A 25,069-nucleotide genomic window follows, 5' to 3' on the forward strand; every position below is an offset into this window, starting at 1 on the left:
CAACATTTACATGCAGCCGCTGGGAGAGATCATCAGGAGGTTTGGGCTGGGTGTTCATCAGTATGCGGATGATACCCAGCTCTACCTCTCTTTTAAATCAGAACCAGTGAAGGCGGTGAAAGTCCTGCGTGAGTGTCTGGAGGCGGTTGGAAGATGGATGGCGGCTAACAGACTGAGGTTGAATCCTGACAAGACAGAAGTACTGTTTTGGGGGGACAGGAGGCGGGCAGGTGTGGAGGATTCCCTGGTCCTGAATGGGGTAACTGTGCCCCTGAAGGACCAGGTGCGCAGCCTGGGAGTCATTTTGGACTCACAGCTGTCCATGGAGGCACAAGTTAAATCTGTGTCCAGGGCAGCTGTTTACCAGCTCCATCTGGTACGTAGGCTGAGACCCTATCTGCCTGCGGACTGTCTCGCCAGAGTGGTGCATGCTCTGGTTATCTCCCGCTTGGACTACTGCAATGCACTCTACGTGGGGCTACCTTTGAAGGTGACTCGGAAACTACAACTAATCCAGAATGCGGCAGCTAGACTGGTGACTGGGAGCGGCCGCCGAGACCATATAACACCGGTCTTGAAAGACCTGCATTGGCTCCCAGTACGTTTCCGAGCACAATTCAAAGTGTTGGTGCGGACCTTTAAAACCCTAAACGGCCTCGGTCCAGTATACCTGAAGGAGCGTCTCCACCCCCATCATTCTGCCCGGACGCTGAGGTCCAGCGCCAAGGTCCTTCTGGCGGTTCCCTCATTGCGAGAAGCAAAGCTACAGGGAACCAGGCAGAGGGCCTTCTCGGTAGTGGCGCCCGCCCTGTGGAACGCCCTCCCACGAGATGTCAAAGCGATAAACAACTACCTGACATTCACAAGACATCTTAAGGCAGCCCTGTTCAGGGAAGTTTTTAACGTGTGATATTTTACTGTATTTTTGGTTTTTATGGAAGCCGCCCAGAGTGGCTGGGGACACCCAGCCAGATGGGTGGGGTATAAATAAATTATTATTATTATTAGTAGTAGTAGTATTATTATTGCACAAGGGCAAGTCTGAATCTAACCTCATGACAGAAACTTTCACCAACTAGACTCCATCAGATGCATGAAGTGTTATCCCTAAGTTGTTAGGTACACATGAAGGTGGAGAAAGAAAAATCTAAACAATATCAGAGAAAAATGAAATACGAAAACCCAGATGTTGAAAATTACATAAAGGTTAAATGTATGTAAAATAAGCACACTGGTCATTCACAAGGCAGCATTAACAGTAGTACTTATTCAGCTGAAGCATTTGTGCATGCCACTACAATCCCCAGCACAAAAACTATATAGTTTACTTCCATGGGCATAGGCAGTGCTCTTTTAGGGGGTACTCAATGGTACGCAGTACCGGCAGCACCTCTCTCTTTTTGTTAAACAGTGTGGCACGTACTGTAACAACTTTGTGGTGTGTCCCGGCACCACATTTCTAGAAAGGAAAAAAGCACTGGGCGTAGCTAGGATTTATGTCATAGGGGTCAGGCTTTACGTTAGGGGGCAGAACCGAGTTATCTGCAACACGATTGTTCCGTTAGTCAAGTATTTTTTATTTATTTACTTGAATAAAGGGGGGGGGCAGCTGCACCCTTCTGGTTACCCTCATCATGTTTACTTCTACTTCTGCTGGAGAGGTGCTCCTTGGTTGGCTGTGGGTAGGGCGAGGTGCAACACACACTTTTTAACCTGCTGTTTAGTATGCCGTTAAACTGGTGTTTCAATAATAATAATAATAATAATAATAATAATGAAAAATTGACAACCAACACAGGTAAACAAACACCTGTGTTTGTCAGTCATCCCAGCACCTTTCAATTAATTGCCCAGAAACCGGGAGGCAACCATTCTGGTTGGGTTACCGCTCTCTAATGTTTCATTTCATGATGTTTATAGAAACGTTTGACTCCTTCCTCCCGTCGGGAGTTGCATCTTTTCGGCTTTTTCCGGATTTTGCTGCCGTTTCAGTGAATGGGAACTAGCAATACAAGCCCTGCACGACAGTGCCCAACTGAACACATGACAACCCGTACCAGCAAAAGAAGCCCACGCATTATTACCCCCCTACCTCTATCTCCCGCCTTTTCTCCGTAGAGCTCGGGGCAGCACGCGCGGCTCTTGCAATTCCCACTCCCCCCTTATCCTCACAACAACCTGCCATGTAGGCTCGGCTGAGTGACTGCACAAGCCCACTCAGTGAGCCTCGTATCCGGTGTGTGCGTGTACGTGTGGACTGGAACCCGGGTATTCCCTGGCCATGGTCTTAAAGAGACTCGGGAATGAAGCGCTTCCGTGATTTGCCAACGCGGTTCCTACCCGGCATAGAACGCCGTCCAAATGTGAACCCGAAGTGAAGGCGGTTCGCATTAACCATTCTTGTTTTATCTCTATGCTGGACGCGGGGCCGGTTCCTTCGTTTCCGGAAGTTGCCGGCCTCGTGACCGGAAGCGGAAACTTTCCGGGCAAGGGAGGGCGTGGTTTGCCGTCGGCATGTGGCGGAGTGTGGGGTGCAGTCTGTTGTGGCGGCGGCTGCAGCAGCAGCAGCAGCGGAGGTGGAGGTCGCGCGCCTCGTCTTCTTCGCCGCTCGCCGTTGCCCTCGCGCCGGGGCGGTGGGAGACGACGGCACCTCGGCGCTCCTCCAGCAGCCAGGCTGGCTTGCGCGAGCTGTTCGAGCTGCCGGCGCTGCAGCGCTTTCTGGAGCGGCAGCAGCAGGAGCCGGGGCTGCTTCGCGGGGCTTCCTGGCCGGACCTGGCAGCGCGGATTCGCCTCCTGCGGGAGAAGGAGCAGGAGCTGCGCGACACGGAGCGCCTGGCGCAGGAAGGTGAGGCCGCCTCGGCAAACTCCGTAGCCACAGCCCGCTTGGCGCTCGTTGCCCTAAGCCGCAGCTTCAGTGGTGGCTGCCACACCGCCTGCACCAGAGGGAGAGAGGCGAGTCTTCCCGGGCGTGGTTCTCTCCTGCAGGGACCATCCCATCTCGCCGTCATGTAACGCTATTAGTACTTGCATTTAGTGCATTGAAATTCTTATACAGGGGCCGGGTATTTTAGTTGTATTATCGTTACAGGCATTATTTGCTAACAATAGCTGTATTCTAGATGAACATGAAGATTTGCGGAAGCTGGCGGAAAAAGAAGCTGTTTCCTATCAGGAAGAGATAGCAGAATTGAAACACCAGGTACATTGCTTCCTTTTTTTTATTCATTTTATCTAAAATATTGCTTTTCATTGTGGGAATAATTCCAGAGTGGAATATGATATGCAGTATTATTTTCATATTGCTGAACGCATGGAACTGGTTACATTTCGGCTCCCGAACGATAGAAAACCAGAAGTGACTTTTCTAACGCTTTTTGGAAGCCGAATGTCCTTCTGGTTTCTGCAGCCAATCGGAAGCCGCGCCTTGGTTTTCTAACGGTTTTGGGAGTCGAACAGATTTCTCAAACGCATTCTGTTCGAGAACCAAGGTACAACTGTATATATATATATTGATTATTGTTCTTATTGCATGTTTTCCAGCAAGGTATGTGATCGGATACTATTGGCTGAAGATTTTATTTGGGTAGAAAGGCATCCCTTTTTCGTTACAGATTGTATTGCTTTTGATTCCTTCAGAAGAAACAGATAGAAGTGATCTCATCATGGAAGTGACTGCTGGAGTTGGAGGGCAGGAAGCAATGCTGTTCACAGCAGAGATGTTTGATATGTATCAACAGTATGCTGCATATAAAAAGTGGAATTTTGAAGTTCTGGAATATGCTTCTAGTGACATAGGTAAGTAACCAGTGCATATACCGCTGTCACCCTACACATTACATTGCTGCAGGGGACATCTTATTTTTTCTGCTGCTAAATACGAGTGCTGCAGTATGAATGGTTATATATCATTGAAATCCAGCAAACATGTCTAGGAATCTTGTAGAGGTTTGCCCAGTATGCACCTAGTGTTTAAAGATGCATGCACTCTCGTGTATGATAACCACATGAGTAAAATGAAAATAGTAGCATAAAAACAGTGTGAAGCTGCCTTCAGTAACCCTCTTAGAATACTCTGCTGAAGAAATTGCATCCAACAATTACATCCAGTTAGATCCAACAACAACTGGAGGGCCAGTTCCTTACCCTACTATATGTTGTTATAATAATTACCTAGTTTATAGGAATATTATATGAATTAATGAGTATTTTCATAGGTTGGCTATGATAGGCCTTTCCACAGCTGATTGCACTAAGTAATGGACCAAAGATATGGACCGGAAGAGTGTTGGAGGCAGAAAACTGTGATTAATTGGAAACTTCCTGGTTTGATCGTTGTGGCGTTTAGGGGCTGTATGTGCAGGCAAAGGCACAAACCATGGGCATGAACATATGTCTGGTTAATAAGATCAGAGATGACTGTCTGAACTTAATCAGTGTAAAAGCAATAATATACATGAGTGGGACCCCCAACAAAATACTGTGGTGTGGAATGCTCCTATTTGGTGTTCCAGCCAGTTCTTTCTTTCAGGATGTTCCATTCCTTTTCTTCTGCTGGTTTTCTGCCTTTACTACTCCAACAGACACTCAGCATTCTCTGGCTGCTGTTCATGTTCAGTCCTTAATGGTTTGGCTTTATTTGAGGGTGAAGTGGGGTGGGTGGTGGGCGTCTTAGGTTCTTTATGCTGATGAATTTTTCTACTTCTGCCAACCTTAGGGTTCTCCTTAGCATGGCGATACCCCCTTTAACTCAACAACACACAAGTTTGCTATCAGTATATCCGGTTATTTATAAACTTTCTAGGAACGGGGCAAAAATTAAGAACAAAATACAAACTCTGGTTGTAAGCTTAAATTAATCAGTCACAATATAAATCCTTCAGTCAACTTTTCCAAATGGATTGTACTATACAGTTACAGTGCATTTTTATTTTTATTGAAGGTGGTTTGAGACATGCATCTGCTGTTATAGGAGGCCTTGACACGTATAAACAGATGAAGTTTGAAGGGGGTGTACATCGTGTCCAGAGAGTGCCTAAGACAGAAAAGCAAGGACGCATTCACACCAGCACAATGACTGTAGCAATTTTACCACAACCAGATGAGGTATGATACAGTTACACAGTTGCAGAGTTGCAGGACTAGATGACGCTAAGGTCCCTTTTCAACGCTACAATTCTATGATTCTGAGTAGGTGCTCAAATATTCTGCTTTCAGATATGCTATTTTATGTAGACTTACTATGCTCAGAATAATTATTGATTTTATTACTTGATTATTTCATTTATAATCCACCTTTCTGCCAAGGAGCTCTAGGTGGTATACATAGTTCTCTGCAGAAGGCAGCTTATTGTTTCGGAAGAGTGTTTTAAAGGGTGGTGGGTGGCCCAGGTGTCAGTGAAAAACTTGCTTTGTCATTTTAAATAAGAATGATTTGTAAATCGAATTATCTGCCGTTCATTTACAAAGCATAAGTTGAATGTGTCTCTTTCACATTGCAGATAAATTTGACAATTAATCCTAAAGACTTGCGTATTGAAACTAAACGAGCCAGTGGAGCTGGTGGTCAGCATGTAAATAAAACTGATAGCGCTGTAAGAATAGTCCATATTCCCACAGGTACATTAGAACTTTCTTTCTACCTTGGTGAAATCTGTTTCTGCATATTATGATTTACATAAACAATGAGCATGGCTTAGTAGCAGTACAAATGCTATGTAGGCAGAAGATTCCAGGAGTCAGTGTGGATACTGCTGCCAGTCAGAGTCGATGGACTGAGTGGTCTCATTCAGTGTCAGGGGTCACTGTTGCTCTCCCCTTCTTACTGCCATTGTTGGGCCACCTCTGAGTGGCTGCAGACCTCTGTGCTTGCCAAGGACATAATACACAGGTGCTAGGAAGCTGCAGACAGGCTAGAAGACTGGTAGAAATGGTGGGGTGGAATTAACTGGAAGTGAGGGGCAGAGACACAGAGGGCTGGTGGCTGGAAAATAAACCAAGAACCTGAGCATGGGGTGAGGTGGAGGAAACAAGAGGATACAAGAACCTAAGGAGACGGAGAGGTGGGCAGGAAGTAGTTAATAGTGTGTAGGTGGGAAGCAGGTGGTGTGTGAGAGGGAGACAGTGGAAAAAGCATGGACGTAGGCAGCAATGCCCTTAAAATGAGAACTGGACAAGCCACCAGAGAGAAGCAAATGGCATGCGGAATGCAGAGATCACAAAAAGCCTGCACACATTACCACTGCTAGATGAAGGTGTTTGGCCCAGAGATGCTGACCCATGGAAGAAGCCACCTGCTGACCAACCCATGCAGCATAATGTAGAGAAGCAAGAAGCTAGTCTTGACTTTGCATTACCCACCAGGGATCACTACCCTAGAGAAAGCTCTGAGAACACCTTAATTATATAAGGTGTTAAAAAAACAGACGTTGAGCAAGTTAGCTTTGTGCCAGGGAGATTCATGGAATGGGGAGGTGTTGCGTCTTTCTAACTGAGTGACACTCATTGTAAGGCAACTTCATATATACATGTCAGAAAACCTAGGATTGCCACCAGTACTGCTTCTCCAACAAGTATATTTGGGTGACTAACACATCCACAAATACATAATTTTTCCATTCATATTCAAGACTTTTGCATGTACAGGAAATAAATGTGGCGTTAACCTGTGAATTCAGTGATACCTTAATCTATTTTTTTAAAAGCTATGATTATCAGTGGCCTCTACATGAATTTTCACTTTGAACTACAGTTTTTACCAACCATAAGTGTGAATTCTGCAGATAGTATTTGAATTCCTGGAGTATGTGGGAATTAGTTATAGTTAACAGCGCAAAGGGTTTGTGTTTCCACATTTAACCTCTTTTGATGCTATTTGTAACAGACAGTGTACCTTCTGAATAACCTACCAGTAGTAGAGCATAATCACAGCAAGGTCCTTCCTTTCTTACAAATCTACTTAATATTTGGCTTTTCCTATTTTTCTTTTCCAGTCCTCAGTGCCTTCCCTCTTTTCTGCTTAAATTGCAACATAGCATAGCAATGTATTTTGTTTTTTTTCTGTTTGGGGCTAAATGCCTACCAGACGTCCTGCTTCTAGTGCAGGGTTGACTAACCTTTGAGTATCCAGATCCTTTTGGATTCCAGTTCTTTTCGCGTAGTCGGGGATGATGGGCCCTAGGAACAGTGCTCTGTTCCCACTGGAGCTTATTGCTTTCGTTTTGCTATCTTGGTAATCACCAGGCTTCACACTGCTGCCATTACAGTAGCATATACTTCCCCAAGCCCTGAGTTCAGAAACTAGCAGTTGTGTAACTTAAATTGCTTGTCAGATCTCACTGTGCTCCTTGAAAGTTGGCCTTCATCCTTCCCTTAGCACTCTTTGTTTTGTTTTTGACTGACATCATTTTTCTTGCTGCTGCAGGTGTTGTGTCTGAGTGTCAGCAGGAAAGATCTCAAATAAAAAATAAAGAAAAGGCTATGAAGATCCTTCGTGCCAAGCTATACAGTATCAAACTTGAAGAAGAAACCAGAAAAACAGAAATTGCTAGAAAGATTCAGGTAATGTTTAATTTACTCTTCATCAGTGCCTGGAAACTTGAGTTTAAGTTCTACTGGGACAAGTGCATACATCAAACATGACAAGAAGGCATGAGCTGATTATATAATTGGGCTGAAGGGCGCAAAGAAGAAATCTACAGCATGAAGCTTGGAATTTTAATAGGCATTGTGTGGTGGAGAAAAAATAGGTTTCTTAAACAGCACAGTGAAGTAGAGTAATTTAACAATTAACACCTCACTTAAAATAAAATAAAGTGAGCATAAAGCTTACCAGCATGTCTGTTAATACCCTTAAGTGTATCCCTGAAACTAATGACAGTACTTATTAGTGTGCACCCCGACTTTTATAGCTGTGCTCAGAAGGCGAGGAAACTGCCCTCACAGTTCTTCTGGTAGCACCTTCGGCAGAGAAGGTGTGGTATAGTAGTTAGTGTATTTGTGCAGGGAAAATAAGTTTCCTATAGTGTTTTCCTATACATTTGCATCTCTAATATGTTTTCAGTCCAATCCATGCATGTATCTGAGCTCTTGTTCATGGCACAATAACCCAGTTAGTCGCCAAGGAACTAGATACAGCATGCTCTTGTTTTCTTCATATTCTGGCAAGGTGTCTCTGAGAGCCCAAGGCACCTCCAAGTGCATCTGCTCTCCCTCCTGTTCCCTTTAAAAGTTTGACTGGCTGAGAGAGGTGATGCCTCAATTTGTCAGAAGCAGGAAATGTTATAAGAGATGCAGTACACATGTTCTGTTTCTCCTACTTACAGTAGTTGCTTTTTAGGTGTAAGCATAATGGAGAGAGCTATAAGCCTCTCCTGTTACACTACATTTAGTTATTTTGCTCAAGAAATTTAGAGCGTAAGCTATTCAGGGTGAGGGCTTATCTTCTGGGTCTTTTTTGTTATGTTAACTCTGCAAAGGATTAGGTATATATATAAAAAACCCTGATCAAATTTTTCTTTTTCTGATTAGACTGGGTCCAGAGGAAGGTCGGAGAAAATCAGAACCTACAACTTTCCCCAGGATCGTGTTACTGATCACAGAATAAGCAGATCAGTGCATGACATTGAAAGGTTCATGTTGGGGGAGGAACTGCTAGATGACATGATAAAGTCCCTAAGAGAATATGCTGATTATGAGACTGTATTGGAAGTTATTTCTGAAAGTGATCCAACCAGGCTGAGATGATCTGCCCCACAGGTACAGAATGCAACCAACTAGCTTCCTGCATCTGCTAGCTTTGGACCTACCTAACATTGAAACCTCTCTTTCTGTGAAAAAGGGTGAAGTTAGCATTATTCTCAAATTGCTTCTTGAAGCAGACAGCTATGATGGTGCTAAGCAAATTGACACTTGAGACAGATTTTTGAATGGATGCTGGTGCTGTACTCTTCAGAGGTGGGAAAGAAATTGAGAACACACTGTCAATGAATAGCTTTTTTACAGCGAAAATCATTCAGTGCAATAAGAAAGCTAACATGATGTTTTAAGTTATTACAATGTTGATACCTTAATCAAAAACCTGGAAGAAATTCTATTGTTTTCAGTGGCACTTGGATTTGTCACCACATGTAAATTTGAATTTATTTATTGTGACATTGTTAGAAAATTATACATAAGATTCTAACAGCTGTGGTGCCATAGCAAGTCAGAGGATTGGGCTTTTGCTGGTTGCCCCTCTGTTATGTTAAATGAAACTTCTTTAAAATCTGAGCCTACTTGTGTTGAATCCTTTGTCCCTCAGACCATGTGGTGGGCCGGACTATATTCTGGGAGGGGCGAAATGAACAAATTCCTATGCCCCACAAATCACCCAGAGATGCATTTGAAATAAAAGGACACATTCTACTCATGTAAAAACACGCTGATTCCCGGACCATCTGCGGGCTGGATTGAGAAGGTGAATGGGCCGTATCCTACCCCTGTTATAGGTGGCTTGTTTTTATTCATAAGATTCAAGAACCATGGCTTACAGCACAAAGGCAGAAGGATTCAAAGATGCCCTACCTTTCTGTTGGGCTGCCTTCCTTACTGCCCTGCCCTGAAGGCAGTTTGTAACAATTAAATCCAGTGGAAGAGCCTGACCCCTTGCCCTCAAGACAGCTAATTCTATCACTTGGCATGATTACATCAAAGGCAGGGTAGAGTCCTGGTCTTTCTTTGTTGGGGCAGTAAGCTCTAGTAAGCTCTTTCTCCTTACCTTTCGTAGGGCTGTTCTCAGTGATAAGATTTATTTCTAATCACTGAGAAAAGATGAAAACCTACCCTAAATCTAATTGCCATATTTCTTTCCTGTCTACGTCTACCTGTTGCATCACTACAACTAAATAACTGGAGCGTTTATGCTTGAAAGAGGCAAGTTGAAGCATCTGCCTCACCTGTTTCAAGGAAAGAAGCACCTATATATAAGGATTTGTTTCCTTTAAAAAGGCATAAACAAAACTGATATCTGTAGTGATAATTTCTCAACATGGGATAATGAGATTATGTCAAAAGATATTTTACAATTTAGGAGAACATGAGATGATGGATGTGAAACGGTAATCTTAATTTGTTTCACCTATAGGCCACAACAAAATTATGGGTCTACAAGTGGCGAAAATAAAGGATAGATTACCCAAGTTTAAACTTACGTTGCTGTATTAAGTGAGGGTAGTTAAAACTACTTGATTTAAGATAATTTCTACCTGAATGTCCTAAAAGCTGAGAAAGCATTTCTGCAGTGAAGCCACTATCATGCTATAGTAAAATGAATTTCAGGGAGGACTGTGCCTATCTCAAAAGCACAAGTTTTTGTTAGGTTTAAATCATAAATTCTTAAAATATGAAGTGCATTTGCTTCTGGAAAAACAACTTCGTAGTATTTTATTTCATATGCTGATTTGCTGTAAAAGATTTTCCAAGTATTTTTATTGTTCTTTGTTGGAATATTAGCTTGTGTATTGCTGAAAGATGCCTTGGCTCTTTAATGATCATAAAAACATTTAAATGTGATATTAACATTTTTACTTAGGAGAATCTCAACAAATATGCTGCATATTTAGAGTGTGATCCTAAACACAATTATCCAAAAGCAAGTCTCTCTGAATTCAATAAAATGTTGCTTTCTTGTAACTGTGTTTAAGATCAATTTTAGAATCAATCCCATTCACATTTACCTGGGAGTAAGTCTTATGGAACTCAATGGGACTTATGCATAGGACTCTTATCTCTGCACAAGTATTCTATAGATGCTGCTTTATGCTTAGACATAGAGGGGAAATAATGTATTCTTTTGATACTAAAATTTGTGGCAGAAAGATCCATACTATCTATCATACCCTACTCCAGTGTAGCAGACAGCCTTATCGAAGGGCCAGTATTTCTTGCTAACCCTGTTTGTTTTTTTAAAAAACAAAGTATTACATTGATTTTTATTCAACGCTGATAGCTTTGTAGCTGGAGGCAAAGGTAATGCGTTAGTGTTCGCTATTTATATGTAAAGATCTGCATAAACACTTCAGAGGCATGAAGTGTTATGTGTTTATTCATGATACATTATTTGTTGAATGAATCTATGGATAGCTTTGAGGCTCTATGAACAAGCTAATAAATTGTTAAGAGCTGGTCTTCTAAGAGTTGGATAGGAAAGTATAGCTGTCACAATTATTACTTAGTGCATCTATCTAGGATTGTACCCAGTGCCTCTCATGCACTTCCATGCTGCTTTTGTAACTGATGTGTTTGGGGAGGGGGTGGAAGATAGGGTAATGGTACATTCCTAGTCCCACACAGTTAACACTCTTGATAGCTGTGGGAATGTATTAATATCTTTTGCACAAACATAAAACTGCTGCAAACTGATGACCTGGAAAGAGCCTTGGTGCATTCAACTATCACGAAAACCAGTGGAAAATGGCGTAGACATGGCAGAAGGAATCTTATTACATTCTGCATCTTTAAACTGAGGTCTACTAGCATAATTTGTCCAATTCTACTATTGTAGAATTATTGTATTATATTATTCTATAATTCTATTATTGTAGAATAATGGTAATAACAAAATTAATTGTAATGCAATTTCATAATGTTTATACCTTTGATAAGGCTTCACCAAGCTGTCCTTGATTCAGAAATGGGAGCAATTTCCATCAGGTAGCTGGGGAAGTTTCAAGAGAGATTAAACTAAATATTGGGCTTCATTGTCCAAGACCACTGCAGCAAGACATGATTGCACCATTAGAGTATCAGAATAGAATATACTCCCATACTTGCAGCTTATATCTGCTTCTCCTCCTGAATACATGCAAACTTACAATTAAAGATAATAGCCCAAGGCTTGTTTACAGGAAAACCCTCTGCAGTGCAGGGGGTTGGACTAGATGACCCTCATAGTCCCAACTCTACAATTCCACGCTTTCATGTGTGGAGGTGTAGGAGGCCAACAAAGTACAGTCATTACTGTTACGAGCGTGCTTTTTAAGGATGAATATATTGGGACGTGGGTGGTGCTGTGGCTTAAACCACAGAGCCTAGGACTTGCCGATCAGAAGGTCGGCGGTTCAAATCCCTGCGACGGGGTGAGCTCCCGTTGCTCGGCCCCTGCTCCTGCCAACCTAGAAGTTCGAAAGCACGTCAGAATGCAAGTAGATAAATAGGTACTGCTTCGGTGGGAAGGTAAACGGCATTTCCGTGCGCTGCTCTGGTTCGCCATAAGCAGCTTAGTCATGCTGGCCACATGACCTGGAAGCTGTACACTGGCTCCCTCGGCCAATAAAGCGAGATGAGTGCCGCAACCCCAGAGTCGGCCACGACTGGACCTAATGGTCAGGGGTCCCTTTACCCTTATATTGGAGCAAGCTGTGGCTTTAATTCCAAACTTACTTAGACTTAAAGCTACAGCCTAATTCTGTGAAAAGGTTTAGCTTTAGGATTTGTTTGCAGCAGCAGGGTTTAAAACTAGTAGGCTTTATAAAATAAAATACCTGAGAAGCTGAACAATGAAATCTGCCTCCTTCCTTAAACCAAGCCAATCCACTCCAGCCCGCCCCCGGCCCCCCAAAAAACCAGGTATCGTAGAAGGAAATACTGTACTCCCATGTCAGTTTCCGGTCCCTGTTTCTTGCCTGTGTTATAAGAACCCAATTAATTTAGGAAATTGCTGCCAAGTTAATCATACTCAGAATTGCGAAAGCTCTAGTTTTAAGAAGGAGACTTAATTATATACCAGTTTCCTGTACCTGTTATATTAAAAACCGTGGGCCGGGGGAGATGGAACATGTCTAAGAGGCGGTACAGTGTTACGTGTCTCCTCCTCCTCCTCAGTTATCCTAATACTATCGTGGCAAGAGGTCTGAAGAGGCGGAGAGCCCGCCAGGCCCGAATGGTGTCTCCTGAACGCGCAGGAGCCCGGGGCTGGGCGCCAGACTCTGACCAATAGAACGGCCCGGGGAAGGAGAGCGCGAGCTCTTTCGAAATCGTGGGCAGGCGCCACAGCCTCTCCCGCGCTCCTTCCAAAGCTCGAGAGAGACAGCGCGCGCGAGGGATGGGCACGCCTTTTCCCCGCCCCGCCACCTCAGGGCCCCGAGTAGCAGAGGCTCGCGCCCTCAGCCTTTAAAACCTCTTGTCAGGCGAGAGAGAGAGAGGGAAAACCACCCCCAACGGCAGCTCCGCCTCTCGCGAGCGGGCATTGGCCTCCGCCTCTCCCTTTCCCCGTATTGGCTGCCGAGTTTCGGCGGCGGCTCTCCATTGGCTCCTCTAGTTTTGGATACCAGATTCAAAGTTTTTAAAAGTACCCGGCAAAGAAATTCCGCCCAGAGCAGGCAAGCGGGCTAGTGGCGGCTGGGGAAGCAGCGCCGAGGAAGAGCCCCGTTAGGGAAAAGGACGGAGGAAGAAGAAAAGGGAAGGAAAACATAGAAGTGCATCGACTCCTCCGTTCCAGGTACAGGGGAGGGAAGCAGGGATGAAAGAGGCGCCTGCAAGGCTGCAATGCCCTCTTTGGGGAGGGGGCGATGTGGGGGGCTCAAATCCCCCCAAGAACGCCTGATAGCAATGGATGGGAAGGGATTAGGATCCAGCTTGGTATGGATGGGCTGAAAAAGTCCATATTTCCCCTCTTCTCCCCAATAAAAGGGAACTGACGCTGGAAAGGAGTCCCGCCGGCGGGAGAAGCCCTGAGTCGCTCTCCCGCGTAGTGGACGGGGAGCTCCTTTAAAGTGCGGGAAATGATGATCCCCTTTACCCCCTTAGCTCTTCTCCGTTTACTGAACTCGTTTATTATCCCTCGATCTGCTCCAGAGATGGGTTTCTCCCCACCCCAGTCAACCGCCTCCCCCCACCCCAAATTGTGCCTTACAGCGCACGTGGGGTATGGATTGGGGAGCCCTTGAAAAAACACTGAATGGTCTCTTCTACCCACCCGAGATCCTTTTCTCCACCTCGCCCCGCAACCTCTTATTTTCCTTGCCCTGGGAGGCCTGGTGGGCACCATTTCTGCAGGGCGCGGGCGAGTTTGCGCCTCCCTCGCTTCTGTAATCTGGAGCCCGCCAGGGTGGGAGCAGCCATTAAGCGCGTGCTCGAGCCTTGAATTGGAGGGGGGGGTCGGAGGTGCGACTTAATATCTCCCCCCCCCCCCGAGAAAGACATACATTTATTAAGGGGAAAACCAGGCAGGGCGGGCCTCCCATGTCCATTCTCCCATCTCCCGCGCTCCTTGAGAAGGCGCCTCCCCAACCCCTCAGAGATGGCAGCGGGCTGAGGAGAAATAACAGCGATTTTGGACTGCTCTAACCAACGAATAGGGGTGGGTCGGTGGGTGAGGCCCGATAGACAGAAACTGCCACTCACCTTGATATTGGGGGTGGGGGGCTTTTCCTCATTGATCCTTTGGGGACGGCAGTGCGAGTCCCTCACATCTGAATATATTTCCCCCCACAGCATATATACTGCCTTTTAGGGTGTAATGCCCAAAACAGCATTTGGATTTCCCCACCCCCTTCACATTACAAACTGTACCTCACTGTTGAGTGGGGTGCTTGAGAAAAGGACTGGCGGTGTGCTTAATGCACCATAGCTGTATTTTTTTTAGCCACCACTAGGTTCCATGACTGCCTCGCCTTGGAGAAAGGCTGCCGTATTTCTCCTGACCTTTCCCTAGCAGCATTCTGAATGAAGGGGAAACCCCTAATAATCCTTCAGAAAGTAGATCCATTATTTCCCCAGGACCCAGCTGGAAATCTCACTGATAATGCTTTAACTGTACAGCAGGGAATTGGACAAACATGCCAGTTCAGGACCATCTAGCCTGGTCTGCCATTTTGTACCCCTCCTTTTATAGCTTTCCAAGTTGTTCCATACCTGGCATACAATATGTCTATGCAGAGTAAATAATTTTTGGTTTGGCAGTTTATCCTCATCTTCACTAGAGGTAAAATGCCTTGTAAAATGTGTTTTGTATGTTATTTTGTTCATTTGTATTAAAGCGAGCTGTCTATAAACAGTAAGAAATAATCACATGTATAAAAAGCCCTATATTTCTGCAGCGTAATTTTATATTAACATGAAAGTGTTGAATTAAATGTTTTAAAACAAATGAACAGCCATTCAACAATGCTTCCAAATTGTCTTCTGAAATAATTTTAAGGCTAATGTCTTTTTATTTTTGTTTTAGATACAATTCTGAAAATATTTAAAAACAAACCACTTTGAAAATGAAACGTGATGTTAATTGTTACTATGTTCACTGTGGACATTCACCATTAAAACCAGGTGGAACAGAGAAAAGATCAGAAGAGCTCTGTATTGCTAATTATGATAAAGACTTTTGTAAAGACTGCAGTAAAGACTATCAGAAGGTTTTCTACAGTGACCTGCACAATGGAAGTCCCAAGAGTGTCAGCATCCAAAGTGGCGAGGAACCTGTACATAACAACAAAGAAAACCAAGAAATATTGTGGAGGCATGTTCAGAGTGTCAGTGAAATGGACAATGGAAATGAGGACAGTGGGTATTCCTCTTTGTTGGGCAATCGGCACGAATCTACTGTCCACGATGATAGCATGCCTTTGGCAGGAAACATTAATAATACACCAAATCACCATCTTAATCAAAGAAAAAATTTGCTTCCAGTCCTCCATTTTGAAGAACTTGTCTGCTCAACTTTGAAAAAAACTAGTAGAAGAAATCCAAAGGCATGGGCTCTTGTCTTAGATAAGATTGTTTCCAAGCAAAACATGGAATTTAGGAATCTAATTGGCAAAAAAATGGGACTAGATAAATTAGACATTCTTGGTGAGCTGTTCCATGGAAAGTTCAGTCATCTACTAGCAAGTATCTTAAAACATCTCAGCTATATGGACTTGATAAAGTGAGTTCATTTAATATGGTGTTTGTACATTAAGCTGAATTATAAGGTCAAGCTTAAGAGACCATTTTTAGTGCACTAATTTTCCTCATGGACGAATACTACATGAAGACATAACTTATGTGTCAGCTAGCATACCCATGTGAAGTATTGTGTAAATATTCTCTTTTACTGTCTGTTCCCAGTGCTCTGGCAATAAATATTAATATCTCAGAATGACCTTCATTGGGTGACATCCAATCAGCAGAAGAGACCTGTTGGTTATGCAACAGGATTCCTCTTTCTATTCACCTTTGCAGTTGCACCAAACTCCAAAATATACTCTGGAGGATTGGAAGACCCTCTGAGCATATGAGGCGAGGAAGGGGAAGTCTGTTCACATGACATTGGATGTTACCCATTCAATTTAATTTGTTAAGGCATTGGTAGGGAAAACAATTTTATATTTGTAGATGTTAGAACCCTTTATCATTTTTCATTTCTGCTTTCCTTTATTTCATTTCGAACTATTCAAAATAGAATATGAACCTGTCCAACTCCTATGCTGTGCTAAGCTTAGAGTGGACACTTCTGAAACGTGCACGTCCTTTCTAAAAGGGCTTAGGAGGGAGATGAATGTACAGCTCTGCACTGAGGTTGCCTATAGATTTATAATAATGAACAGGTTTATAAATGGTGCCTTGAAGATATCTGTAGGTAGAATTGTTTACTTGCTTAAGCAACGGGATTTGATCTTATTTTCTGAATATAACTGATGGGTTTTTTCACAACAGTGTGGCTAAAGTGAGCACTACGTGGAAAAAAATTCTACAAGATGACAAGTGGGCTTTCCAGATGTATAACAAAGCACTGAAATTGACTTTGGTAAGAATCTCTACTTTCTACTGTTTTTATTATTGAAGCACCTACACATCTAGGAACTGGGGCAGGGGGTTCTATTATTTCTGTTGCAAGCCTCTGGTTGCTAACACAAGCTAAAAAGCAGAGGTAGAGAACCTCAGGCTCTGTCTGGTCCAGGGCACACACCTCACAGGCTCTCCTTTGTACTCCCAAGTCTTCATGCATGGCTGAAATGCCTCCATGAATTCTGATGATGCCTCTTCCTTCTATGAGGGTAGAGAGGTACATGCATAGGAACTAGTCTACTGTACAAAGGCACAATTTGGATTTGTTGCTCCACCCAATTTTGCCTCTGGCCCCACCCACCACTGACATGTTGGCCATTGGGCTGAAAAGGTATATACACCCCTCCTGTAAAGGTAACTTGCTCATTTTCTCAGGCCCGCAAGTTTTGGCTGGATTTGTTAGCCTGCTTTTATTTGTGGCAGATAACTTGGTAGGGCCTGATTAATATATGTGGCAAGGCTCAAGAGTAAGGGCTGGGCCTTGGTCAGCTTTGCATGCAGCTGTTTTGCCCCGCTAATTGTGCAAGCAGCAAAGCATGCCAGGAGTCTATATGCTAGATTGCCAGTGGCAATGCCTGTACAATCAAATCTTGTTTTAATCATCTGAGATATTCCGAAACTTCATACAACCACACACAGCGCTTTGCAAACATACAATCTAGGAAGCAACAATTAACTAATTTCACATTATGTCCAAACCAGGAGAAAATGGCTTCTAAACAAGTCAGAATATGAAAAGGTGGCTTAAAAAGCTGGTTTTCAGAACCTGGTTTGTTTGGGTGATATTAACCATAGTTTCCAGTTCGGTTGGAATAGAAATGTATGACTAGTAGAGGCTTCCTGTCATGCATGCATGCTTACATAAAGGTGCTGTATATGGGTGCATGCACATTGGGCAAAAAGATTCCTGTGTTGCAGGGGGTTGGACTAGATGGTCCCTTCCAACTCTATACTTCTATGAACCTCAGACATATCTCATCTTACTAAGCCAAGATTGGATTGTGAATGTGGCCAGTGGCTGTTGCTACAGGCAGTCCATCAAATAGATTTTTTTGAAGCCCTGGTTCCAGTCTTGCAAATAAATTTGGGGAAGGTATTGGCCTACACATACATTTAGTAGCCTGCCAGCCAATCCATATTTGTATTGCTCTCTTTGGAAGTTCCAAAAGCAAAAAACACTAATTTTTAATCTAATTAGATTTTTAATCTAATTTTTAATACCTCAATTTTTAATAAGGTCCCCAAAGACACATTTGGAGGCTATTGGGCCATATGCCACCTGGAGGGCTGATACAAGCTGTGAGTTAAAATGCCGTGTTATACACCAGGGGTCTTTTATTCATGAAAATTCCTGAGAATTTGGCAAAGGTGCTGAGCCATCTATTGGTCAGATAGTAGATTGTCTTTTGTAGGAATACTGCCAGAAACTAGAAGGAAGACGTCTCCGAAGTATCAGCTAAACATCCTTATTCTGCTTTTGTTTCTTTACTCCCTGAATACAAAAGCAGGTTCCAATGTGTGTGTATACTAACAGATAATTAGCACTTTACTTTCTTTTTTAATCCGCAGTCTTGTAATAAACATTATTTTCTTGGCAGAATAACAGCGTGAAGGCCTCCAGACAGGGTGATACAAGGGAATATGCTCTTTGTCGAGAACCGTTAACTCACGTTCAGAAAGTATCAGCTGCACAAAACTCTAAAAAAACATCCAGAATCAAGGTGGACAATCAGCGCTCTTCCTCCTACAGCCGGTACACACAGTTTTCTGAGGTAAAGTGCTTTTAATTCTGAGTTGCTTCTGGTGATGCCACATTGTTAGTAATAATTTCAAGTACAATGGCCCCATATCATGTGCCAGTTATTCTTATACAGTACAAACCTTGTGAAGCCAGATTAAGCGAGCAACATATTGAACTGTTTAACAGGCTGTATCTTTTGACAATGAATTTGAAGTAGGGGAAGCCTTAAATTCTTTTTAGAAGGGCAAGCAAGCTGTAAAAACATGGTGTGTAATTAAATGAGCTTCATTTTGATTCAGGGAGATGTTTACGAAAGTAAAATCCTTTAAAAAAATATTTTATTTTGCTCAACAGGTTGCCATGACTTTGAAAAACACTGAAAGCCTGAAAGTCTGCAGCTACTGTGGTTCACCTGCTAAGTATGATTCCCATCTGCAGAGGGCAACATGTATCCGTGAAGGCTGTGGTTTTGACTTTTGCACAAAGTGCTTATGCAGCTACCATAGTGCCAAGGACTGCTCAAGTGGAAAGTCTTTGAAGCCCTCCTTCAAATCAGGACCCCTTCCTGGTACCAAAAAAAGCAAACAAAATTTACGCAGGCTTTAATTTGAACTGAAGGACAGGCTGTGGCTGTTGTACCATGGGACCTGATTTGGAAGTCCAAAAGAGTGAATATGAAAGAAAGAACTGACTTGTTTAAAACCATTTTTTAAAAAGAATGAAAACATAAATGTATTTTGGAACTTTTCCAGTGGGTTAGATGCTTTTAAATTTTAAAAAAATGAATTTGCTATTCCAAATGTCCTACCTGCTGTTTTAAAAAGGGTATTCGCCAAAAAAAATTAAATTCAATTTGTTTTAAGGGGATGGAGAGGGTAGCATCTGGACAGAAAGTGGAATTAGGTTTTGAAAGTTCAGTAGAATAAATTTGTTTTAAGAAATAAGCTTTTGTTTTAATGTATTCAGACTTCATGCCTTACAAAAGCTTTTAGAACTTTACTGTTGAATGACAATGGATATGAAATGCATTTTTTGCTAAATACGCAATAATACCCTTGTATTTGCGGTTTGAAATATTTATTGACCAAGTTTTGTCTAATTATTTTCAAAGCATTGGATGTGACTGGGATTAATAACCACTCTGGTCTTCATAACTGCTGAAATAATACTGTTTATCAAGCCCCCATTTCATTCCTGGGCAAACACCCTGATGGCCAGTTATCCCTTTACTTTTCTTCAAATCCAAGATGCTTCTCCTGCCTATATACTTGTAAATACTTAAATATTTGTCTGTCTCTATGCTGAAAAATAAATTTAACTTTATAAATAATACCAGCACTATGTTTGTTACAGCACACAAATAACTAGAGACAGGTACATTCCTGCATGGACAGAACGCCATACAATGGGCGAGGCAGTCTCACATACCATGTCAAGCTAGCCATGTGCACATCACAGTTCAAGCCCAATGAAGAGTCACTAGGGACAAATAGGCTTGGAGGGTCACATTTGACCTCTGGCCTTGAGGTTCCCAACTCCTGGTCTACATTTTTAGAACGGAAAATTGCCCTGAGCAATAAGAACAAGAACTTTGTGTGTTTTTTAATCCTCTCTCATAACAAAGAGTTCCACGACAGATATTACACATGCAGCTGGAGAGAAAATTTCTTCGCCATACTTAGAAATCAGGAACTTATCAGAGAGTGGGAGCATTTTAAGCTCTGTCTGGTATGCTTATTTTACTGTGGGGATTCCTGTGGTACTTATATGCACAGTGGTGTGGCGCTTAGCCCATTTGAGTTCTTGCCCATATACTTTATGTATCCCCTTCTTTCCTGCTATATTGTGACACTGCTACCAACTTTTTGCAGTTAAGGAAACCTAACAGTGAAATGTTGCTCCCTACAAAACATTTTCTCTTCCAGTTTTTTAGAAGTTCTTTGGCATTGATTGTGTATTATATTGCACATAGCCTTAGCTTTGCCTTATGCAGTTTTAGGTACTTAGTAGTAATTATGCCACAATTGTGCTTTGAAAATGTAAGTTGCTCGAAAAATTGTATAGGCCTGGTATCTTTTCTAGGGTCCTTCAACTGGCCTAAGTTACACCATTTTCTTTTTTTACAGTGACTGCTTAGTAGTTATAAAAAAATTCCTTCCAGTAGCACCTTAAAGACCAACTAAGTTCTTGGTATGAGCTTTCGTGTGCATGCACACTTCTTCAGATATGCTTAGTTATTGCATAGCTTAAAGGAGACCACATGATGGGGCTGTTGCAGCATTACACAAATGTCCTAGGAAAACATGTTTTCGAATGGGAGAAGAAAAACATTACAGTGCATTTTGATTCATTTTATGAGTTGTTATAAGGCATGATCCACAACCTTTTTCTTGATCTCACCACCCTGGAGAACCACAGACATCCGCCTGAATCCATTTTAAAAAAAAAATGTTTAGACTTTATAATTTTACAGAAAGCTCACAAAACAAGTTCAGAGTGAAAGGGTTGCAGGGAATGAAATAGATTGGATCGGGAAGGAGAAAGGAGCCACAATGATCTGATGTGGTTCTTCTGCATGTCTTTATATTTTCTTTTATGGCTGCTTACATTATTTGGTGTCAGGAAGACATCTCTTATGAATCTTAATAACTTCATGATGAAAAGGTAAGTGCAAGATTTCTGTAGTGTAGTCACCTTATTTTAAAAAATGTCCTACTTTTTACCACCTGGGTGTCAATGTGGCCTACTATAATAAAAAAAAAATCCAATATAAAATAATATGTAATTTAAATTTCAAGAAGTTAAAATCTCAGGAATTGGAACAAAGGACTTCCAAAAATCAAGGGGAATCCCATACAGAAACCCTGAAATACCCGTAGGGGCATGATACTGCTATAATTGTTCACCGTGCTATGTTATAAATTTTGCCTACAGTTTTTAAGTAAACTGTCTTCAAGTCATACTGTTATTACAGTTTTGGTGTACCAAGCAGGGATATAGAAAGTTGGAAAGTAGGTGCAGGGTGAAGAGATCTGTGGGTGCCCTTATGTGGACAGGGATAGCCTAACTACTGTTGTCCATGCTCTGGTAACCTAGGTTTGATTACTGCAACAGGTTATATGTTGGGCTTCCTTTGAAGACTGTTCAGAAACTTCAGCTAGTGCAGAATTCAGCAATCAAGTTTCTCACCAGGGTAAATAATTAGAATAAAAAGAGCTCATCAGCAGCCTTTTCATTAAAAGCAGTTAGTTCCCAAAAGCTTGCCTGCAGAAGCACAAGGAGGGAGCCAATCTAACTTTTCTAGGAAAGGAGTTCCAACGTCTGGGAGCAGCTACCAAGAAGGCCCTCTCCCACATCCCTACCAAATGCCCCCTCCCTTCTGATGTTTGTGCATATCCATTTGTGAGGATGCCAGGAGATGGACTACTCCACATGCCCCTTTGGCATGTTCAAACACTGGAAAAGGCAACAGTAAACGCACAGTGCTACTTTTATCTAAATTTACCCGTCGTGATGTTTTCCCATTTACTCTGCTTTCCCTCTTAGGGAAGTGGTGTAGCACAGTAGTACAGTGGTACCTCAGGTTACATACGCTTCAGGTTACAGACTCCGCTAACCCAGAAATAGTGCTTCAGGTTAAGAACTTTGCTTCAGGATGAGAACAGAAATTGTGCTCCGGTGGCAGCTAAAGTGGTGCTTCAAGTTAAGAACAGTTTCAGGTTAACGGACCTCCGGAACAAATTAAGTACTTAGCCCAAGCTACCACTGTACAGCATCTGCTTTGCATGCAGAAACTTGCAGGTTCAATCTCCAGCATCTCTAGGTAGGCCTGGGAGAGAACTTTGTACCTTGAAGTGCTGCTACCAGTCACCATAGACAATATTGCTCAAGATGGACTTAAGGGATTGTCCTAGTGTTAGAGAGCTTCCTATATTCCTGGTTCTACCTGGTCTTGTTCTGTTATGGCTCTTTGGGTGCTTCAAGGCAACCTGTTTGTACATTCAACATCAGTCCTGATTTGTTCACATAAAGCTGATACCAAGGATTTATTGAGCATTTGATCTAATTTATTTAAATATTTTAAAACAGCTTTCAAATAAAATACCACAAGATACTAAAAAAACACAAATACTACAATAAAAGCATCAAGCACACAACCAAAAGCTGGTTGGCAAAGAACCTCAGGTTTGAAAGGTCTTTTTCAGAAGAAGTCTGAAAGAGCAGGGGTGACTACTGCTGAACCCGTATTGGCAGTAATTGGGAAATACTTCCAGATAAAGATATGTAGGGTTGCACTGTAAGTGTGTTTAGGATAGAAGCCCAAATCATCCATGGCCACCTACTTTGCAGTAAACATACTGTTGGAGGCAACGTGGTGCTCCCACCATCTGGCAGTTTGGTACAATGGTACAATGAAGTCTGTATTCCATAGGTTCATCAGAGGGGTGTGGCTGATTATCTCAAGGCAATTTGGCCTTAAAATGAATAATTGAGAGGATAAGGTTGGCCTCCTATTCCAGGGCAATGATGAGACTGAACATTGGCTCTGTTCTTCACAACTTGTATTCGTTTCCCCCTCTCCTTCCCACTAGAGGGCAAACTACATCTTTTCATTTTCAGGCAACAAAACGAGAAACAAAGTCTCATTTGAGCTAATTTTGCAAGTTGTTAACAAGGCATGAATCGGAAAGGGAACCATATAGCTTGTTAGGTACATGTCTTCAACTTAGTATTGTTTTGTGAGGATTTAATTCAGTTTAACTTATTGCATTACAAATGCAGATGTGTCTTAGAACACAATGAGCTGGGGGAAAGATCAGCTACAATTTGCTCATAAATACATTTTAAGCAGCTACTTTAAACAAGGCATGCTTCTCATTTTAAAGTAGAATGTCATTTCCAATCTAAAATCCATGGGAATAATTCCATGGGAAGTGGTATATCTATATAGAATACATTTTAAAATCTAAATTCTGCTCCAAGAAAGACTGTATGCTGTGGTTAGTACAAATATATGTACACATTTCCTTATTTTCTGTATTATATTCTCTCTGGGTTGGGACACAGCACTATGCAGGTGCTTCCAAATACCAGTTTCTGTATTCTTGTGCTCAGGCCCTGCTTCCAGGTTTGTCACAGGCATCTGGTTGGCCACTGTGAGAACAGGATGCTGGAGCATTCAAAGTGTTGGTGCTGACCTTTAAAGCCCCAAATGGTCTCGGCCCAGTGTACCTGAAAGAGCGTCTCCACACACATTGTTCAGCCCGGACACTGAGATCCAGCGCCGAGGGCCTTCTGGCAGTTCCCTCACTGCGAGAAGTGAATTTACAGGGAACCAGGCAGAGGACCTTCTCTAAGTTGTGCCTGCCCTGTGGAATGCCCTCCTATCAGATGCCAAGGAAAGAAACAACTACAGTGGACGCTCGGGTTGGGAATGTGATCCGTGCGGGAGGCACGTTCGCAACCCGCAGCTGCACGTCTGTGCACGCGCAGGTTGCATTCGGCACTTCTGCGCACGCGCAAAGCACGATTTAGTGCTTCTGCGCATGTGTGACTGCTGAAACCTGGAAATAACCCGTTCCTGTACTTCCAGGTTTTGGCAGTCCGTAACCTGAAAAAACGCAACCTGAAGCGTCTGTAACCCAAGGTATGACTGTATTTGACTTTTAGAAGACACCTGAAGGCAGCCCAGTATGGAGAAGTTTTTAATGTTGGGTGGTTTATTATGCTTCTGTACTTGTTGGAAGCTGCCCAGAGTGGCTGGGGCAACCCAGTCAGATGGGTGGGTTACAAATAATAAAATTACTACTACTGCTACTACTACAAAATGGTCCATAGAATTGTAGAGTTGGAATGGAGCGCAAGAGTCATTAGTCCAACCCCCTGCAATGCTCTGTTCTGATCAAAGGCAATAGAGCACCATAAGACACGCAAAACAAATTTAAGAATGGATATAACTAAATTGTGTGCCTGAATAGGCCTGAAATGAAAAAAAGTTCAGCCTCTAATTATGACTGACTACAACACAAAGTGATGCCTTGCATAGGTGAAATAGCAAGCCTGTACCAAAGTTAAGCATAAGCTATGTGTGCCACATTGGGGGGGGGGATATATTACTACTCTGACATTCCAAGCATGGAATCATCTGTTGCCTGTGTGGCTAAACACCCTCTGGGTGTCTGTATTTTATATCACAAGGGAATTAAGACTTAATGGTCATGTTTGCCTTTTAATAGTCATGTTTGCAAAATGTGATTAACAAAGGAGCACCTGCTGGAAAAGATTTTACTGCAGCCCAAATTGCAGAAGAAGAAGAAAATATTGTTACCCTGTTAGGGAAACAGAATTCTGCTCTTTGTCAGATTTCTTAACTAAGGAAATGAAGACTCCAAAGTGGAAGATGCTCCCATCTAATTTCCTCCCTTGTTTCATATGCCTTATTAAATATTAAATTCAATTTGGAGCTTTGTTTAATTGAAATACACCTTTTAATCCCTAAATTTTATTCCCATCAGGCCTCTGCTGCAG

The 25,069-nt window shown here is 42.6% G+C and overlaps 2 protein-coding genes and 1 long non-coding RNA gene across 5 annotated transcripts; 2 read left to right on the forward strand and 1 right to left on the reverse strand.

The window, feature by feature from the left end:
* The first annotated feature begins 2,482 nt into the window (after positions 1-2,482).
* Positions 2,483-9,267, forward strand: MTRF1L (mitochondrial translation release factor 1 like). Of its 2 annotated transcripts, XM_082215304.1 has the most exons (8): positions 2,483-2,845; positions 3,120-3,199; positions 3,612-3,795; positions 4,940-5,103; positions 5,499-5,616; positions 7,421-7,557; positions 8,527-8,754; positions 8,837-9,267. In XM_082215304.1, the coding sequence occupies exons 1-7, from the start codon at positions 2,515-2,517 to the stop codon at positions 8,740-8,742; spliced, it is 1,230 nt and encodes a 409-aa protein (XP_082071430.1). In that variant the 5' UTR covers positions 2,483-2,514; the 3' UTR covers positions 8,743-8,754; positions 8,837-9,267. The 2 variants fall into 2 exon arrangements, with proteins under 2 accessions (XP_082071430.1, XP_082071429.1); XM_082215303.1 differs by having other exon boundaries at positions 8,527-9,267.
* Positions 4,937-13,047, reverse strand: LOC309528130. The gene is made up of 3 exons (XR_014217550.1): positions 12,774-13,047; positions 11,631-11,692; positions 4,937-5,032 (listed from the first exon to the last, which is right to left on the reverse strand). It is a non-coding gene; the product is annotated as an uncharacterized lncRNA (long non-coding RNA).
* Positions 13,048-13,196: 149 nt separating this feature from the next.
* Positions 13,197-19,871, forward strand: FBXO5 (F-box protein 5). 2 transcript variants are annotated; one of them, XM_082215309.1, is made up of 5 exons: positions 13,197-13,474; positions 15,203-15,898; positions 16,669-16,759; positions 18,399-18,572; positions 18,896-19,871. In XM_082215309.1, exons 2-5 carry the CDS (start codon positions 15,243-15,245, stop codon positions 19,145-19,147), a joined length of 1,173 nt encoding a protein of 390 aa, XP_082071435.1. In that variant the 5' UTR covers positions 13,197-13,474; positions 15,203-15,242; the 3' UTR covers positions 19,148-19,871. The 2 variants fall into 2 exon arrangements, with proteins under 2 accessions (XP_082071435.1, XP_082071436.1); XM_082215310.1 differs by lacking the exon at positions 13,197-13,474 and adding an exon at positions 13,535-14,335.
* The last annotated feature ends 5,198 nt before the right edge of the window (positions 19,872-25,069 follow it).

The sequence above is a fragment of the Podarcis vaucheri genome, assembly GCF_965113315.1.
Source record: "Podarcis vaucheri genome assembly, chromosome: 3".
Taxonomy (NCBI): Eukaryota; Metazoa; Chordata; class Lepidosauria; order Squamata; family Lacertidae; genus Podarcis; species Podarcis vaucheri.